The following is a 15,821-nucleotide window of genomic DNA, read 5'->3' as shown; positions in this document are numbered from 1 at the left end:
ACATCCTCAAAGATCCTTAGCCCGAACAGTTATAATAGATAGAAGTTTGTATGAATGTTCAAGAAATGTTAATGTTAATGTGAATAAACCTCAAAGCAGCTGCCTGGCAAATTATATTGTTAAGGTTCTGGACCGATTTTAAACCAGTCATTAGAAATATCTCCCAAAGGGTTAACTTCTACATGAGACACTGCAAATGACATGGACTACCGTCTGACAAATTTTGGAAATAGATGTACAGTCTGCCATTGTGTAGTTGTAAACGTCTACAAGCACGCTATGTGAAGAGAAAAAAACTATTCACAATAGAACCAAACTGTGATTTTCATTGCTTAAGAGCCTTAAAGTGAGGGCTTTTGTTTTTGAAAGGATTCTCACTGCCAAAAGGAATTCTTGATACTTGATGTTTTCATTTAAATTTGAGATTTTTTGAAGAGGAAACTGGAACTGGTAAAGTTGAAATATTTAAAGGTGAAGAGGTTCCAATATCCCCATGAAATTGAGATATTGTAAAAGTGAAGTGTGGTTACTTTCACTGAGAGGTTCTGGGAATTACAGAAGATCGTATTTTTGAAACCAGCCATGTACACTACAGATGTTCTGGAGAAGGTATATAGGGTTTTTTTCTCAAAAGTTCTGGGTCACAAGTTTAAGAATAATAAATATTTTAAAGCTTCTCAGGGAAATAATTGATCTTAAAGAGGGAAAATCTGGTCATTCTGAAAAGTTGTAAAGTTATAATTTGAGATTTGGTGTTTTAAAGTGTCCCTATGGAAGTACTAATCTTACTTAACCTTAATCCTAGTAAATTCTGGGGTTACACGTCTTCAGTAGATCTCATGTTTGAATTGATGACTTTTTGAAAAGTTCTCGAATGACTGGTGTAGGTGGTGTTGATGCACAATGTGCTGTTGTGTGGAGGTGCTAATCACCAGTAGAAGACTGGGCTTCATTTAAGGCCTGTTCGCCCCCGGCCACCTTCCCTGCGTGCTGTCCAAGTGGACCCAGGGGGGCTGAATACTTACCACTCCCCCAAGTGACCTTTTGTTAACACCGCAAGGTTGCCCAGGCCACCCGAGAAGAGTCTGAAGGAGTCTCTGTTTGGGGCCTACTCTGGCTAGTCCAGAGACCAGACTCCCAGGTCCCCAGATTTCTCCAAGGAACATGAGAGCCCTTGCCCAAATCAGCTGAACCTAACACGTAGATTCAGGAGTAGAAGTTAGCCATGAACTGGTCATTGCCTTCTCCTTCCCCATGCTGATTTTCTCCAGGGTATCTCTAGTCAACATGCAAGAGGTTCTATATGGCCAAGATAGCCTTAGAATTAGTCCTAAATGTGACAAGAGATATCCAGAGAGATGTTCCTGACCTCCTACTCAATAATAAATGAAAATAATTTAAGAGGCCAGGTCGAGGTTCAATCTGGCGGATATATCTATGTAGATATATCATTCTTCTACCAGATGTCTCCTCTAAGGCAATGCAAGAACCAAACCGACATCATCCTCATAAAGGATAACCGTTGGGAGCATTACCCTGAAGAAAAGATGAGTCTGGCCCGTTGACCAGGTGTTGAGACACAGCATTTCGGCAGTGGTGAGTTTTCTCATGACCATTTGTTTGTTTGTGTTTTTCTTTGTTCTTGTTTGCATATTTTCATTCAGAATTTGATTATCTGATATCTAGATTGTTTTCCCATACTTTGATTATCATATTTAAGCTTATAAAACCTTTAAAATCGTGTTTTATTAGAGAATAGACCATATGCAAATGACTCATTAGTATTCGTGGTTTTGCACCAATCACGTTTGTTCTCTGTTGAGTGTGCTTTAGGTCAGTTTAAATAACTTATATCTCTGTTGTTTTTTAATACTTTGTTTTCTTTATTTCTGCATTTTAATCTGTATATTATGTAGAATAAGTATTGAACATAAAAACTGTCATTACTAATAAAAATGTTTTTATGGGGTTACCATTGTTGAGAAGTATAGCTGATTTAGTGGGGTCTCTTACAATCGTCCCAAAGATTAAAATATATGTAAATGCTTTACTTGCTAGTTAATTAGCAAATGCAAATTAAGTGGAAATATCAGAAGTAATGATGAAACTAACTTCTCAATCATCTGAAATGACATGCAAGATTAAATAGAGTGCAATTGTTCCTGAAACTATTTCAGTAAGCATCATCTTATATAATTGTTAACTGGTCTGCTGTGGGAGATGATGCATCAAAATAAAACACTGAGTTAAGCTTTTGAAGTTATTTTGTTTGAGTTTAACTTTGACTCATTTGCATGGAAGCAGATTAAATTAAACTGAATTAAATTGCTATGGAGGTTTATTCTCTGCAGCTAGCCTGAACTCCAGAGCAGAATAATAACCAGGCTAAGATTAATCTTAGTGATTTATATGTTAGTTTTATTGTCAATGCTACTTGAAAATACAGTGTTTTACAGTCACTCCATGTTATTGGCTATTTACATATATTTTCCAGCTATTAGCATTGAAAATAAGTATGTTTAATTTAAGTAGCAAGCACTGATACATGTTCATATATATCAATTTCAGATTTAACTATGAGGGGAAAAGAGAGATAAACATACATATACAGTGCTCAGCATAAATGAGTACAGCCACTGTTAAACATGAATCCCAAACAGTTTTATTTAACACTTATATTCATTAAAATAATAGTTTGTTCACCAAACATCTGTCGGTATAGAAAGATAAAATATTTAAAATCAAATGAGATATTGCAAAAAAAAAAAGAAAATTACAAACTTAAAAAGGCGGTTCATTCCACTGTGGCAACCCCAGATTATTAAAGGGACTAAGCCGAAAATAAAATAAGTGAATGAATGACAAACTACTAATGTCAACAATTTTACATTTTTTAGATTATATTAGGTTCATTTATTAAAATTATCAAATATTTTTATGATGAAACATCAAGAATTATATTTATTAGACTCAGTTAGAAAGAAAAAACATGAAAATGATGTATAAAAGATCATACAGATGAAGATTAAATAAGCTTGATGAAATTAACTAAACAGATAAAACAGATCTGCAACATTGGCTAAGCGTTTGCAATAATCTTCATTATAAATTCATTAGCAGCAGGAATGTTCACTGTTTACATAAAAAAGCGAGTGATTCCAAGCGATGTGCATTTGGCATTTTACATAAACATTTACAGCATGTTGGCAAGGGCTTTTACAGTTTTGGCCAGAGTTTGATGCATTTACATGTATTAAGCAGCAGGGGTCACCAGCGAGTGGTGTTTCATACAAACACTTAATCAGCTAGTGGTTTTGCAAAGAAGTTATTCGATCAATTGATTTGATGCTTTAGAGAGATCAGTTTCTTCCATCACTGGGGGAAATATCACAATATTCAACAGCCATGTAAACGTATAAAGGCTATTTAGTAAAAACTAAATAAATAAAAGCCTTCATTTGGTCTCTTCCACTTCCCATGATGCACCACAGCACAGATACAGTAGACCACTCCTGATGTTGCTCTGGTTTCTCCACTGCTTCCAGAAACTATTTAGAGGATCCTAAAGCGGACATGTTGACTGATCTGAGTGAGATTAAACACACTGGAGTCAGCCAAAGTCTCCTTTATTATCTCTTTTATCATGTTTGGCTCTGTATATAACAGGACTGCACATTTTAAATGCTTTATGTGGTGAAACTAAATGAGTAAATGCACAGTAAATGTTGGTATAATCCATTTCTGCAGTTGTCTAATGTTTTCACTGTTATTAAATGCCCTGTTTGGTGTGAAAGTGCTTTACTAATATTACTACACCATGCTATTGAGGTAAAGTTAGTTTTATATGTGCACATTCATTCATCCAACTCATGACACGCTCCCGATATATTTTACCATGGTACTTTGAATATTAGTCCTGAAATCGCATGTAAGCATGACCCCAAGCCAACATCAGCAGCACTATTTACTTGACTGTGAACACTGCTGTCCTCTGATATTTACTGGCTGCTCATATGATTTCACTATTTTGAATTTGCAAAGAATACTCTTCTGAAATGATATTATAAAGGAGAAAGTCTGAATGTGTGAATGTAAAAGCAGCTTTAATTAGTGAATAATAATTAGACAATAAAAATGTTCATTCTGAAGATCTCAGCAGAGATCATGAAACAGCTCCACCAACATCGAGAAGGGTAATCCTGCACAACTGGAGCGGCTGCACTCTCAGGACCGCATTTTTAGGACCGCATCTTTAGGACCCTAGTTTTTTGTGACAGCGTCACCTGTCGGATTGGATCATGGATGCGCTAATGGACGACACGGATGACAAGGAAAGTGTAAGTACCGATTTTCTATTAAGTTTTATTTTAAACTGTTAAAGTATGTGTTTATTTTGTAATGCTGCTGTTTTATACTGTGAGTTTATGCAGAAATGCCAGATTAGCCTGCATGATTTACCCCACTTTCAAGGGTCTGGGGACTGGGACAAAAATGTTACGTGACGATTTTTTTTCCAGAAGAATAAAATATGATAATAATAAATATGGATAATTTTACACAGCCAGAGTGAGAGCTGCTATAACTGTTAATAATTTTCTTGAGTTCGTTTTCTAGTTTGATTATGCTACGACGATCGTAGTCACAATGGTTTAATGAAACATTGTTGATTTAATTGCTTGTTGACTTAACGGTTAATGTGCTTAGTGACACATGCAATAAACTAACATGGTAAAAGCACGTTGATGTGTGAGTTTCAGATTTATCAATATTTTGCTAAATTCGTGTAAAAATCATTAACGTTGTATTACATTAGCTCATTAAAAATTATGCTGACTGCCTGTTTGTCTCACAGTGTTATGTTTTGTCATCGTTTTACAGTGATGAATGAGATGTTTGACGGTTTTAAAAGTTAGGCTTATTCTGCAGTCCTTAACCATATAAAGTCTCATATCTTCAATGTATATCATGTATGTTTTACCTGGCGAATAAGAAGTGATGGCCAATATGATTGGATTGCCTAGGCTCATTGTAGGAAGAAAAGAAAACAAACTACAGGAATATTTTCATTGAGGTTATCGCAAACTGTTGAGTAACACTTTATACCATCTGCATACTATAAATAATTATTAAGCATTTAATAACTAGTTAATTTATTAATATTTTATTTGTTTAGCATTAACTCTACATTTAATAGACATTGATAAGCAGTTTATAAATACAGTTACAAATGCTAGCTGTGTTCTTGAGTTTATAGCATATCTATAATGAAGTGCAGCTTATCTGTGGTGTTCATTTTCCAGAAGAATGTCTGGCCAAAAAAGTATATAAACAGCATGCTGGGTGCTACTCATTTATTAACCCATGTAAAATGATTTGCTGTTCTGTAGTGGTATTTTAGCCCATATTTAAATGATTTTTTTTTTTTCATAGGCCATCGTACATGCTCTGGGTGTCTTGAGGAGCTTGTCCTTGGATGATGCTGAGCGGGTCTTTCTTTCTGGTAAAGATTATCATTACAGGTCAGAATATGGTTAATTTTTGCACAATGCTCAAAGAGCCTTTTTGTTACTGGTATATATGTTAACTCAACAGTGATTGTTCTCTATTTCAGTGAAGTAAAAGAATTTAACAGACAGATTGACAAACAACTGACGAAAGAAGAGAGACCATTCAATAGGTGGGTATTGCTCTTATATACTTAAAAATATGGAGTTGGCAGTAAGGTTTCCTGTTTGGTTCTCCCAACAGTGCATACATATATATATTATAGCTAACACTGTAAAGCAAATGTTTGTTATTATACCTCTTATATTAAATATTAATCTAAATTTAATTGCATAACAATTGGTTAACCTTTTGAGTTCATGTACATGATTTTACATATTCAAGAATATCTATATACATTCATATTTCTTTTCAACTCAGTCCCTTTATTTATCAGGGGTTGCCACAGCAGAATGAACCGCCAACATATGCAGCATATGTTTTACACAGTGGATACCCTTTCAGCCGCAACCTAGTACTGGGAAACACCCATTTACACTCATACACTTGAACATGGGGAGGACATGCAAACTCCACACAGAAAAGACCACTGGCCCAGCCGGGGCTTGAACCAGCAACCTTCTAGCTGTGAGGCGATGGTGCTAACCACTGTGCTGCCCTATGTGCTCTATGCGGGTGAGTGGGATTGACAAACCACCTGGAGGACACACTCTTGCTGTCTTAATGCACCAGACATTTTGTTATAAATAATCATGTGCGTATTATGTTTATTTATATAACTGCTATTTTATCTCATAGCACTTCATTTTTGTCTTGATATTTAATATCTCTTGTTTAAATACACTATGAACAGCAGCTGCGCTAATTATTTTCCTTGTTCCCTATTTCCACCTGGGGATATTCATCCAGAGGCCTCTAGAGATCGTGACCTGTGAAGAGATGATGCCACCATAGAGGACTTCTAGATGTATCCATAATCCTGAAACAGACCGTATCATGAGCAGATGCAGTGGTGGTCATGGAGAAGTGGAGAGCATGAGTCTGATTAATGAAAGACCCCAGTGACAGATGAGTGCCCGCATTGATCCTGTGGTCCAGCCTGAAAACCCGCTGGTGACCTACTCACACCTGCAGCTTCTCCACGATGGACGCCCAGTGTTCTTCAGCCTCCAGCGCCTAGACTGCAGCTCTGCACGTGAAGTGTGGCCAGAAGAGAAATGGTTGTGCCCACAACTGAGCCTGGTTTCTCTCAAGGTTTATTCCTTCACTTTCATCAATTGGTAAAGTTTTGTTCCTCCACTGTCGCCATTGGCTTGCTTGGTTTAGGACCTGTGGAACTGTGCATCGATGGATTTGCTTTTCTGTGTTTGGACTTTCAGCAGTGAAAACTAAACCACACTGAACTCAACTGAATTTAATAAATGTTAAGCTGCTTTGACACAATCTACATTGTAAAAGTGATTTAGAAATAAAGATGAAATTAATTGAAATTGAATTGAATAATCAACACGTTTCCATTTTTCTCAGAAAACATATTTATAAAGGTGCTGTTGACTTGAAATTTTCACCAGATGTTGATAACAATTTGTAAAGTAATTAGATTTGTTTTCTATTCATATATATTTTTTTCTTTGGTTTTCAGGTCAATAGCACCTTTAGAAATATGTTTTCTGAGACAATTGGAAATGTGTTGAATACTTATTTACCCTACTGTGTGTATGTATGTTTGCGTGTATATATATATATATATATATATATATATATATATATATATATATATGTATGTATGTGTGTGTGTGTGTGTGTGTGTGTGTGTGTGTGTGTATATATATATATATATATATATATATATATATATATATATATATATATATATATATATATATATATATACACATACATACATATACTTGAACTCTCTTCTCTCTCATTCACAGGAATAAAAAATTGAATGCAGCAACTGAATAAACAGTGGGGTCATTTTTGTGGTTGAATTGCATTAATACAAAAAGAGTGTGTGGATATTTAAATAAATGTACATTCTTGAATCATTCTTGTGTCTTGACTCTCTAAAACCTTTACAACCTGGTTTTAAATTAGTAACTGCACATGCTGATCCTATTTGATTTCAATTTATTTTCCCTGATACTGAGCTAATTAGTTTAATGTAATAGGGTTCATCAATATACAGTATTTTTCAAGGAATTTAAGACTTTTAAGGCACTCAACTCTATTTATTCAATTATATTTTAGGTGTAAATTAATTTGTTTCATTTTAAAATTGTTACTTAAAGCAGGCGTTTTACACTTTAACCTCTGGGAAAAAGTGCCAGAAAGTTTCTGCAATATAATCCAATTCGGTAGGTGGCGCAGTTACAAAACGGGTCCTAGAAATGCAGTTTCACTATGTCATCCAATCCGGTAGGTGGCGCTTCCGCAAAAAACTAGGGTCCTAAAAATGTGGTCCTAAAAATGCGGTCCTGAGAGTGCAGCTACTCCAGTTGTGCAGGATCATACTATTGCCAACATCAGGAGCTTCACTCATGACTGAGCTCTGACTCGAGTTCTGTCCTGTGGACTAAAGCTCTTCATGAGATGCTGTTGTCATTTGAAGTCACCATGATGGAGGTCAGCGTCTGCTTTAGTTGGGCTCTCTTATTTTGGTTGCTATAATTAGTAGTGTTAATCACACTAATCATATAGTATGAAAAGCCAAAAAAAAAAAAGATTAAGAATAAGGCTGATGAGATTAAATCATGTCACAGCTGCCCTCACCTGCTCGTGTCTTTGTTAATAATTATGTGTGAGAAATTATTAAAATACATAAATGACACCACTGAAGCTCCAGCAGTCAATGACTGTTTATCAGGTCTCAATACAGCATTCACAGTGAAGGAGGATCATTTATGGAAGCACTCAAAAACACACAGACATCAACAATGGTGACAAACAAATTCAAATAAAAATCAACCCAGAATAACACAAAACACTCTACTGAAACACTGGGGCATTTGTCCCCAAAGAACAAGAGAAAATAAAGGCAAAGAAAGAAATTGTAAGAACTTTAAGCTGCATAATTTATTCATGCTGCAGTGCATGCTGGGAGTTTTGTACTATGCTGGCACCCAGCATGCATTGCAGCATGAATGAATTTTGCTGCTTTTTCTTTTAGAAACCATGGTTGAGGTTCATATCCTGATTCTTGATGTCCGTGTGTCTGAAATAGGAAACCTGTTAAAAGCAGAGTATGGAGTGACGTGCCCTTATGGTTAAAATCTGAAGTTGAAATCAATCGTGAGATCTTGGATAAAGATGAGAATGGGAGGAATCAGGTACACTTAAGCAAAATGTGTATAAGCGTGTAGCTGGAGAGTTTTATGGGAGCACACAAATGTATACTGAGAGATCTAAACACCCAGATTAGGGGGTGACAGGAATAAGAGTGTGTGTTCCTGATTTAAAAAATATATATTTTTTTTAATTAAAAAAAAAGAACAACATCAGAACTGTCGATGTATTCTGTTGAAATGGTTGCTATCATTGTGGGACTTATGTGGACAGAGGGAGTGACACCAGACAGAGGTGATTTGCTCAGACTCTGCTTCAGTATTAAAATCATTAGACAGCAGTCAGTCATCCAGAGAAGATTTAATGAATGAAGTATTTACATTATTATGGAGAATCCAAAGGGAAGGAAGTCTAGTTGGGTTTTGTTGGATTCCAGCACATATAGGGGTGGTGGGAAATAAAATAAGTGATGAATTAGCTAAAAATGCAAAGAAAAGAAAAAGACATTAATGTTCCATTAAGTAAAGGAGAAATTAAAAGTATTATTGAGGAAAATGCGACAGCACATTGGCAAAGAGTATGGAATACAGATTTGAAGGGAAGAGATCTGTATAAAATCAAAAGAATGTGGACACTAAAATGGGTAATTATGGAAAGAAGAGGAGGGAAGAGGGGATAATTACCAGACTGAGACGGGGCATACCGGACTGAATGATTCACTGTTTTCAATTGGTGTACATGAGAATGGATTATGTGGATCCTTTATGTAAAAGAAACAATCCAGCATGTAATTTATGAATGTTTAAAATATGGAGAAGAAAGAAAGGAACAGATTGAATATCTTAAGGAGAAAGGAAAGGAAGATAAAGATATAGGATAGCTACTGGGGTATGAGTTTAATTATGACCGTATAGGATTTAGGACTCTAATAAATTTTTATTTAATACAGGATTAGATAAAAGGATATAACAAAATATAACTAACAATAATATACATCCAATAATAATAAAACTAACATGTAAGTCATATAAGTAAATGAAATCAGTGCTCTGTTACAAGTCTAGGGATTAAGGAGTTCAGTGTGCAGAGCTGAGGAGCTGAACACGCAGCGTCAACCGGCACCTGACCGGCTCATGAGGACAGGAATTTAAGGCTTAGTTGTTTTAAACCATTATGGGATTCTTTTAAACTAAAGATGATATCTTCCAAAAATGTCAGAAACCTGTAACCGTTGACTTCTATAGTATTTGTTTTTTCTCCTATGGGCATCAATGGTTGCTGGATATCGGCTTTCTTCAGAATATCTTCTTTGGTGTTTGACAGAAGAGAGAAACTCATAGGTTTGAAACCACTCATTTCTGGGTGAACTATACCTTTAAGAAAACAATGAACTCAGACTCACGTATATATGCAAACAGCTCATACAGGACCAATGTTTCCTTTACAAATATTATAGAGAACATTACTTATCCTATTCTAAAACATAAAATCACTAACACAAGCCAACACGCATTCTAATCTCATTTATAAATCATAAATAAATGAAAAATTAGGCGATTTATTAAGAAATTAAACTGAATATTTAATAATTTTTAGGAAATGAAAAAAAATCTGACTTTAATGATATTAATAATATTAATGATGATGATGATTATTATTAATGTTATTATTATTATCATTATTATTAAGTAGAATATTGTTTATTTAATTTTGTTGAAAAGTCTACTTTTACAATTTTACGCATGTAAACCACTGCAGAAGGTTTTAACCAACAGGCCCATGTCGTTTACAGAACAGATACTCAATAAATAACCCACTTTAAATTAAAAGCGTTAGCATATGCTATGTTATTTGTTTTCACAAGCTTTGGAGACATAACATATATTCTGTTTTAAATAATAGGTCAACTATTGCATTCATCAGTGGGCCACGACTGTGTTCCAAATGGCATCAATGTTTTCAAAGTGCACTGTGAAGGGCGCAGTGCACAACTGTAAACATAAAGATCTAAAACTGAACTGAAAAAATGCTTTGAAAGCAAATTACACCTAAGAGAGATGAGCTTAATGCTTTATTTTAAAAAGTAATTCCAATTTTAATGTTAGTGTTGTTAATGAATTGGGCATAGGGGGAATAAGTGGGAATAGAACACAGCCAGGAACTCTGTTCCTAACTACAGCTCCTGTATGGTGCCTGCCTGCAGCAGCTAATGACTCTGAAGGCGATGTCTGTCTGTCTGTCTGTCTCACCCCAGCCGCACCTGCCTCTCCTTTCCTCCTCTTCTGACCACCTAGTCATGATGTAGTCATATTCTGTCTTGATTAGGTTTGTGGTATGACCACAGTACCTCGCTGTTTTGTTACACGTGTCACAAACCGCATCGTTGGAGTTTATGGAAGTGAAGTAGCTCCACACACACAGTTCGCTTGCGGTCACCCATATCCAAATACCGCGTGACTGATCGACATGTGCCAGCTCAGTGGACTGAGAGGCTTGCTGGCGTGCTCTGCAGTTGAACAGTACCATATTACGCACATGACTTGGCTGGCGGAAGAACAAGTAGTTCCGACTAAGTTGGCGTTATTCAGAGAAACTATGGTAATTATGGTTACTTTCCACAGTATTTATGTTTCCAAAAACTACACATTTGCTCCAAAAATATTGAAATATCGATATTTTTATAAGATAAGCGATTCTAGAACATACAAAGCTGGTATCGGAGATTTCGATATTTTAGTATCGATCCGCACATCACTACTCTCTGTAGCCGGAGACTTTTATTTTGAATGTGCTGACGCCGGAAGTTGAGCAGAGATGTTCCGTCAGTCTGACATTAGTCGGTTTAAATGAAGCTCGGAGTTATGAAGATCCTCCGCGGGGTTTCGCGGCAGATGTGCACTAGCCGGCCGGAAGTGCGCGTCAGGTTCGCGCCGAGTCCCACAGGTAGAAAAATAAACACAGAGACAAAGCCTGTGTGTGTGTGTGTGTGAGAGAGAGAGGGATGTGTTTGTGTGTGTGTGAGAGAGAGGTGTGTGTGTGTGTGTTATTAAAGGTGATGTGATGATAACAGTGTGTGTGTGTGTGTGTGTGTGTGTGTGTGTGTGTGTGTGTGTGTGTGTGTGTGTGTGTGTGTGTGTGAGAGAGGGGTGTGTTTGTGTGTGTGTGAGAGAGGGGTGTGTTTGTGTGTGTGAGAGAGAGAGGTGTGTGTGTGTGTGTGTGTTATTAAAGGTGATGTGATGATGATAGTGTGTGTGTGTGTTATTAAAGGTGATGTGATGATAACAGTGTGTGTGTGTGTGTGTGTGTATTATTAAAGGTGATGTGAAATTGAGTGTGTGTGTGCGTGTGTGTTATTAAAGGTGATGTGATGATGACAGTGTGTGTGTGTGTGTGTGTGTGTGTGTGTGTGAATGGGTAACCAGCAGGCGCAGCACACTGCAGCTCACCTGACATGTTGATTTGCTCATCCGCATGCAGTGTCAGTGTTATTATATCCTTAATGACCTGCAGAGCGTCTGCAGCGTGTCGAGAGCGTCTGTTCCCCACGCCTCATGGCTTCAGCCTGCAGCACTGGCGTGTTCACCGTGTGTCAGGATTGTGCTCTGAGGCGCAGGTCATTAATTAAATGAAGCAGAGAGTGACGAGCTTCTCCTGCCGCAGTAAACTCTGAGTGTGAGATTGAGCATCTCCACTGAGCGCTGTCTTCAGCTCGTCTGCAGGCTTGTGTTGTCAGATGTGTTGCTGTTTAATATCTGCTGTAACTCAGGTTCAGCTGGAGACAGAAATGCTGATCTTTATTTATTCGGATGTCGCCATGGTCACTTCTGCGCTGCATTGGTCATGCCTCTGTCTAGTGGCGGTGTGTGCGCTTAACTCTGAGTTACTCTACTCAGTCAAGTCTGACCCGACTCAGATCACTCTGAAACTCTCGGTCAGTCAACTCAGCTCGAGTTTAAACTCAGAGCTGGTTAAACCTCCTTACTGAAACAGGCCCCAGGTTAACTGTGTGTGTGTGTGTGTGTGTGTGTGTGTGTGTGCAGGGTTCCTTCATCTGGGTGGGCTCCGCACAGCGCTCTATAACTTCCTGTTCTCCCGGCAGCGGCGCGGTGTGTTCATCCTGCGGCTCGAGGACACAGACCAGAAACGGCTCGTACCCGGAGCAGCGGAGCACATCGAGGACATGCTGGAGTGGGCAGGTGTGTGTGTGTGTCTGTGTGTGTGTGTGTGTGTCTGTGTGTTAAACAGCTGCTTTAAGCCTTCATGAAGAAATACACACACACACACACACACACACACACACAGATGAAGAGCCAGTGAAGAGGACCTGTACTCGACAATAAAGTAGTATGCAGCGTCATGATGATGTGCTGAAACTGTGTGTGTGTGTGTGTGTTCCAGGAATCCCTCCAGATGAAAGCAGCCGTAGAGGAGGGGATTATGGGCCGTATGTTCAGTCTGAGCGGCTGCATCTCTACACTGAGGCGGCTTCGTCTCTGCTGAACACAGGCCACGCCTACTACTGCTTCTGCTCCAATCAGAGACTAGAGCTACTGAAGAAGGAGGCGCAGAGGAGTGGACACGCCCCACGGTACACACACACACACACACACACACACACACTTGTCTTGTGTAGACTGAGATTAGCAGTTGTCAGTGAGAGCAGTGATACTGTAGTGCTCCTCCTCCTCCTCCTCCTCCTCCTCCTCCTCCTCCTCATCAGTAATGGAGGAACAGCAGAGAGAGGAGCACAGCTGACACCCGCCTCTCACCTGCTCCCTACTTCAACTGTAGTATTGTGCTCCTCCTCCTTTATCTCCACTCCTCCTGCTCTCCTCTATCTGCGCTCCTCCTCTTCCTCCTCCAGGTATGATAACCGCTGTCGCCGTCTGCAGCCGCAGCAGGTGGAGCAGAAGCTGGCTGCGGGAGTGCCGGCTGTGGTGCGCTTTAAGCTGCACATGGGCACCGAGGAGTTCCAGGATCTGGTGTTCGGCTGGACGGGTCACGCGGTGGGGGCGGTGGAAGGTGACCCGGTCATCCTGAAGGGGGACGGTTACCCCACATACCACCTGGCCAGCGTGGTGGACGACCACCACATGCGCATCAGCCACGTGCTGCGCGGCTGCGAGTGGCTGATCTCCAGCGCGAAACACCTGCAGCTGTACCGGGCGCTGCGCTGGACTCCGCCCACATACGCACACCTGCCCCTGCTGCTGAACCGCGACGGCAGCAAACTGTCCAAACGCCAGGGAGACATCTTCCTGCAGAGCTTCCGAGACCGCGGCGTCCTGCCCGAAACCCTGCTGGACCTGGTGACACACGCCGGCTCCGGCTTCAGCGGTCAGTACACAGCAGATAATGAGGATGATGAATATTAATGAGCAGATAATGAGGATGACGAATGTTAATGAGCAATAAATGAGGATGACGAATGTTAATAAGCAGATAATGAGGATGACGAATATTAATGAGCAGGTAATGAGGATGACGAATGTTAATAAGCAGATAATGAGGATGATGAATATTAATGAGCAATAAATGAGGATGATGAATATTAATGAGCAGATAATGAGGATGACGAATATTAATGAGCAGATAATGAGGATGACGAATGTTAATAAGCAGATAATAAGGATGATGAATATTAATGAGCAGATAATGAGGATGACGAATGTTAATAAGCAGATAATGAGGATGACGAATATTAATGAGCAGATAATGAGGATGACGAATGTTAATAAGCAGATAATAAGGATGACGAATATTAATGAGCAATAAATGAGGATGATGAATATTAATGAGCAGATAATGAGGATGATGAATATTAATGAGCAGATAATGAGGATGACGAATGTTAATAAGCAGATAATGAGGTTGACGAATATTAATGAGCAGATAATGAGGATGACGACTGTTAATGAGCAATAAATGAGGATGACGAATGTTAATAAGCAGATAATGAGGATGATGAATATTAATGAGCAATAAATGAGGATGAAGAATATTAATGAGCAGATAATGAGGATGACGAATATTAATGAGCAGATAATGAGGATGACGAATGTTAATAAGCAGATAATGAGGATGATGAATATTAATGAGCAATAAATGAAGATGACGAATATTAATGAGCAGATAATGAGGATGACGAATATTAATGAGCAGATAATGAGGATGACGAATGTTAATAAGATAATGAGGTTGACGAATATTAATGAGCAGATAATGAGGATGACGACTGTTAATGAGCAGATAATGAGGATGATGAATATTAATGAGCAGATAATGATGACGAATGTTAATGAGCAGATAATGAGGATGACAAATTATTAAGCAGATAATAAGGATGGCGAATATTAATGAGCAGATAATGAGGATGATGAATATTAATGAGCAGAAAATGAGGATGAAGAACATTAATGAGCAGATAATGAGGATGGTGAATGTTAATGAGCAGATAATGAGGATGACGAATGTTAAGGAGCAGATAATGAGGATGGTGAATATTAATGAGCAGATAATGAGGATGACGAATGTTAAGGAGCAGATAATGAGGATGGTGAATATTATTAAGCAGTAATGAGGATGATGAATGTTAATGAGCAGATAATGAGGATGGTGAATATTAATGAGCAGATAATGAGGATGACGAATGTTAAGGAGCAGATAATGAGGATGGTGAATATTAATGAGCAGATAATGAGGATGACGAATGTTAAGGAGCAGATAATGAGGATGGTGAATATTAATGAGCAGATAATGAGGATGACGAATGTTAAGGAGCAGATAATGAGGATGGTGAATATTAATGAGCAGATAATGAGGATGACGAATGTTAAGGAGCAGATAATGAGGATGGTGAATATTATTAAGCAGTAATGAGGATGATGTATGTTAATGAGCAGATAATGAGGATGGTGAATAGTAATGAGGACGATCCTCCACTGCTTCAGGTAATGAGCTGTTGGTGTTTGCAGATAACCGTATGGGTCGGCGTCTGGACGAACTCATTCGTGACTTTAACATTTCCA

The 15,821-nt window shown here is 38.3% G+C and overlaps 1 protein-coding gene and 1 long non-coding RNA gene across 14 annotated transcripts in view; both read left to right on the top strand.

Annotated features, from left to right (window-relative positions):
* Positions 1-4,293: 4,293 nt before the first annotated feature.
* On the top strand, positions 4,294-6,472 carry LOC137494327 (uncharacterized). Of its 3 annotated transcripts, none has more exons than XR_012383537.1 (4): positions 4,294-4,337; positions 5,431-5,519; positions 5,612-5,677; positions 6,415-6,472. It is a non-coding gene; the product is annotated as an uncharacterized lncRNA (long non-coding RNA). The 3 variants fall into 3 exon arrangements; XR_011014291.2 differs by lacking the exon at positions 6,415-6,472 and adding an exon at positions 5,926-5,970; XR_012383536.1 differs by lacking the exon at positions 6,415-6,472 and having other exon boundaries at positions 5,612-5,741.
* A 5,119-nt stretch (positions 6,473-11,591) lies between these two features.
* ears2 (glutamyl-tRNA synthetase 2, mitochondrial) overlaps positions 11,592-15,821 on the top strand; it is a 6,021-nt gene continuing 1,791 nt past the window's right edge. For 2 of the 11 annotated variants that reach the window (XM_073949116.1, XM_068220852.1), the window contains exons 1-6: positions 11,617-11,736; positions 12,216-12,724; positions 12,834-12,989; positions 13,192-13,381; positions 13,658-14,130; positions 15,768-15,821. The exon at positions 15,768-15,821 is cut by the window's right edge and continues 55 nt beyond it. In XM_073949116.1, coding sequence (XP_073805217.1) covers positions 12,974-12,989; positions 13,192-13,381; positions 13,658-14,130; positions 15,768-15,821 — 733 coding nt within the window. In that variant the 5' untranslated portion in view covers positions 11,617-11,736; positions 12,216-12,724; positions 12,834-12,973. Of the gene's footprint in view, positions 11,846-11,964; positions 12,725-12,833; positions 12,990-13,191; positions 13,382-13,657; positions 15,529-15,644 lie in introns of all 11 variants that reach the window. The other 9 variants (NM_001045442.2, NM_001431088.1, XM_073949120.1 and 6 more) reach the window with 7 other exon arrangements.

This window comes from Danio rerio, chromosome 1 (assembly GCF_049306965.1).
Source record: "Danio rerio strain Tuebingen ecotype United States chromosome 1, GRCz12tu, whole genome shotgun sequence".
Lineage (NCBI taxonomy): Eukaryota > Metazoa > Chordata > Actinopteri > Cypriniformes > Danionidae > Danio > Danio rerio.
Note: the sequence above shows the minus strand (reverse complement) of the source record. Positions and strands in the feature narration are given on the sequence as shown.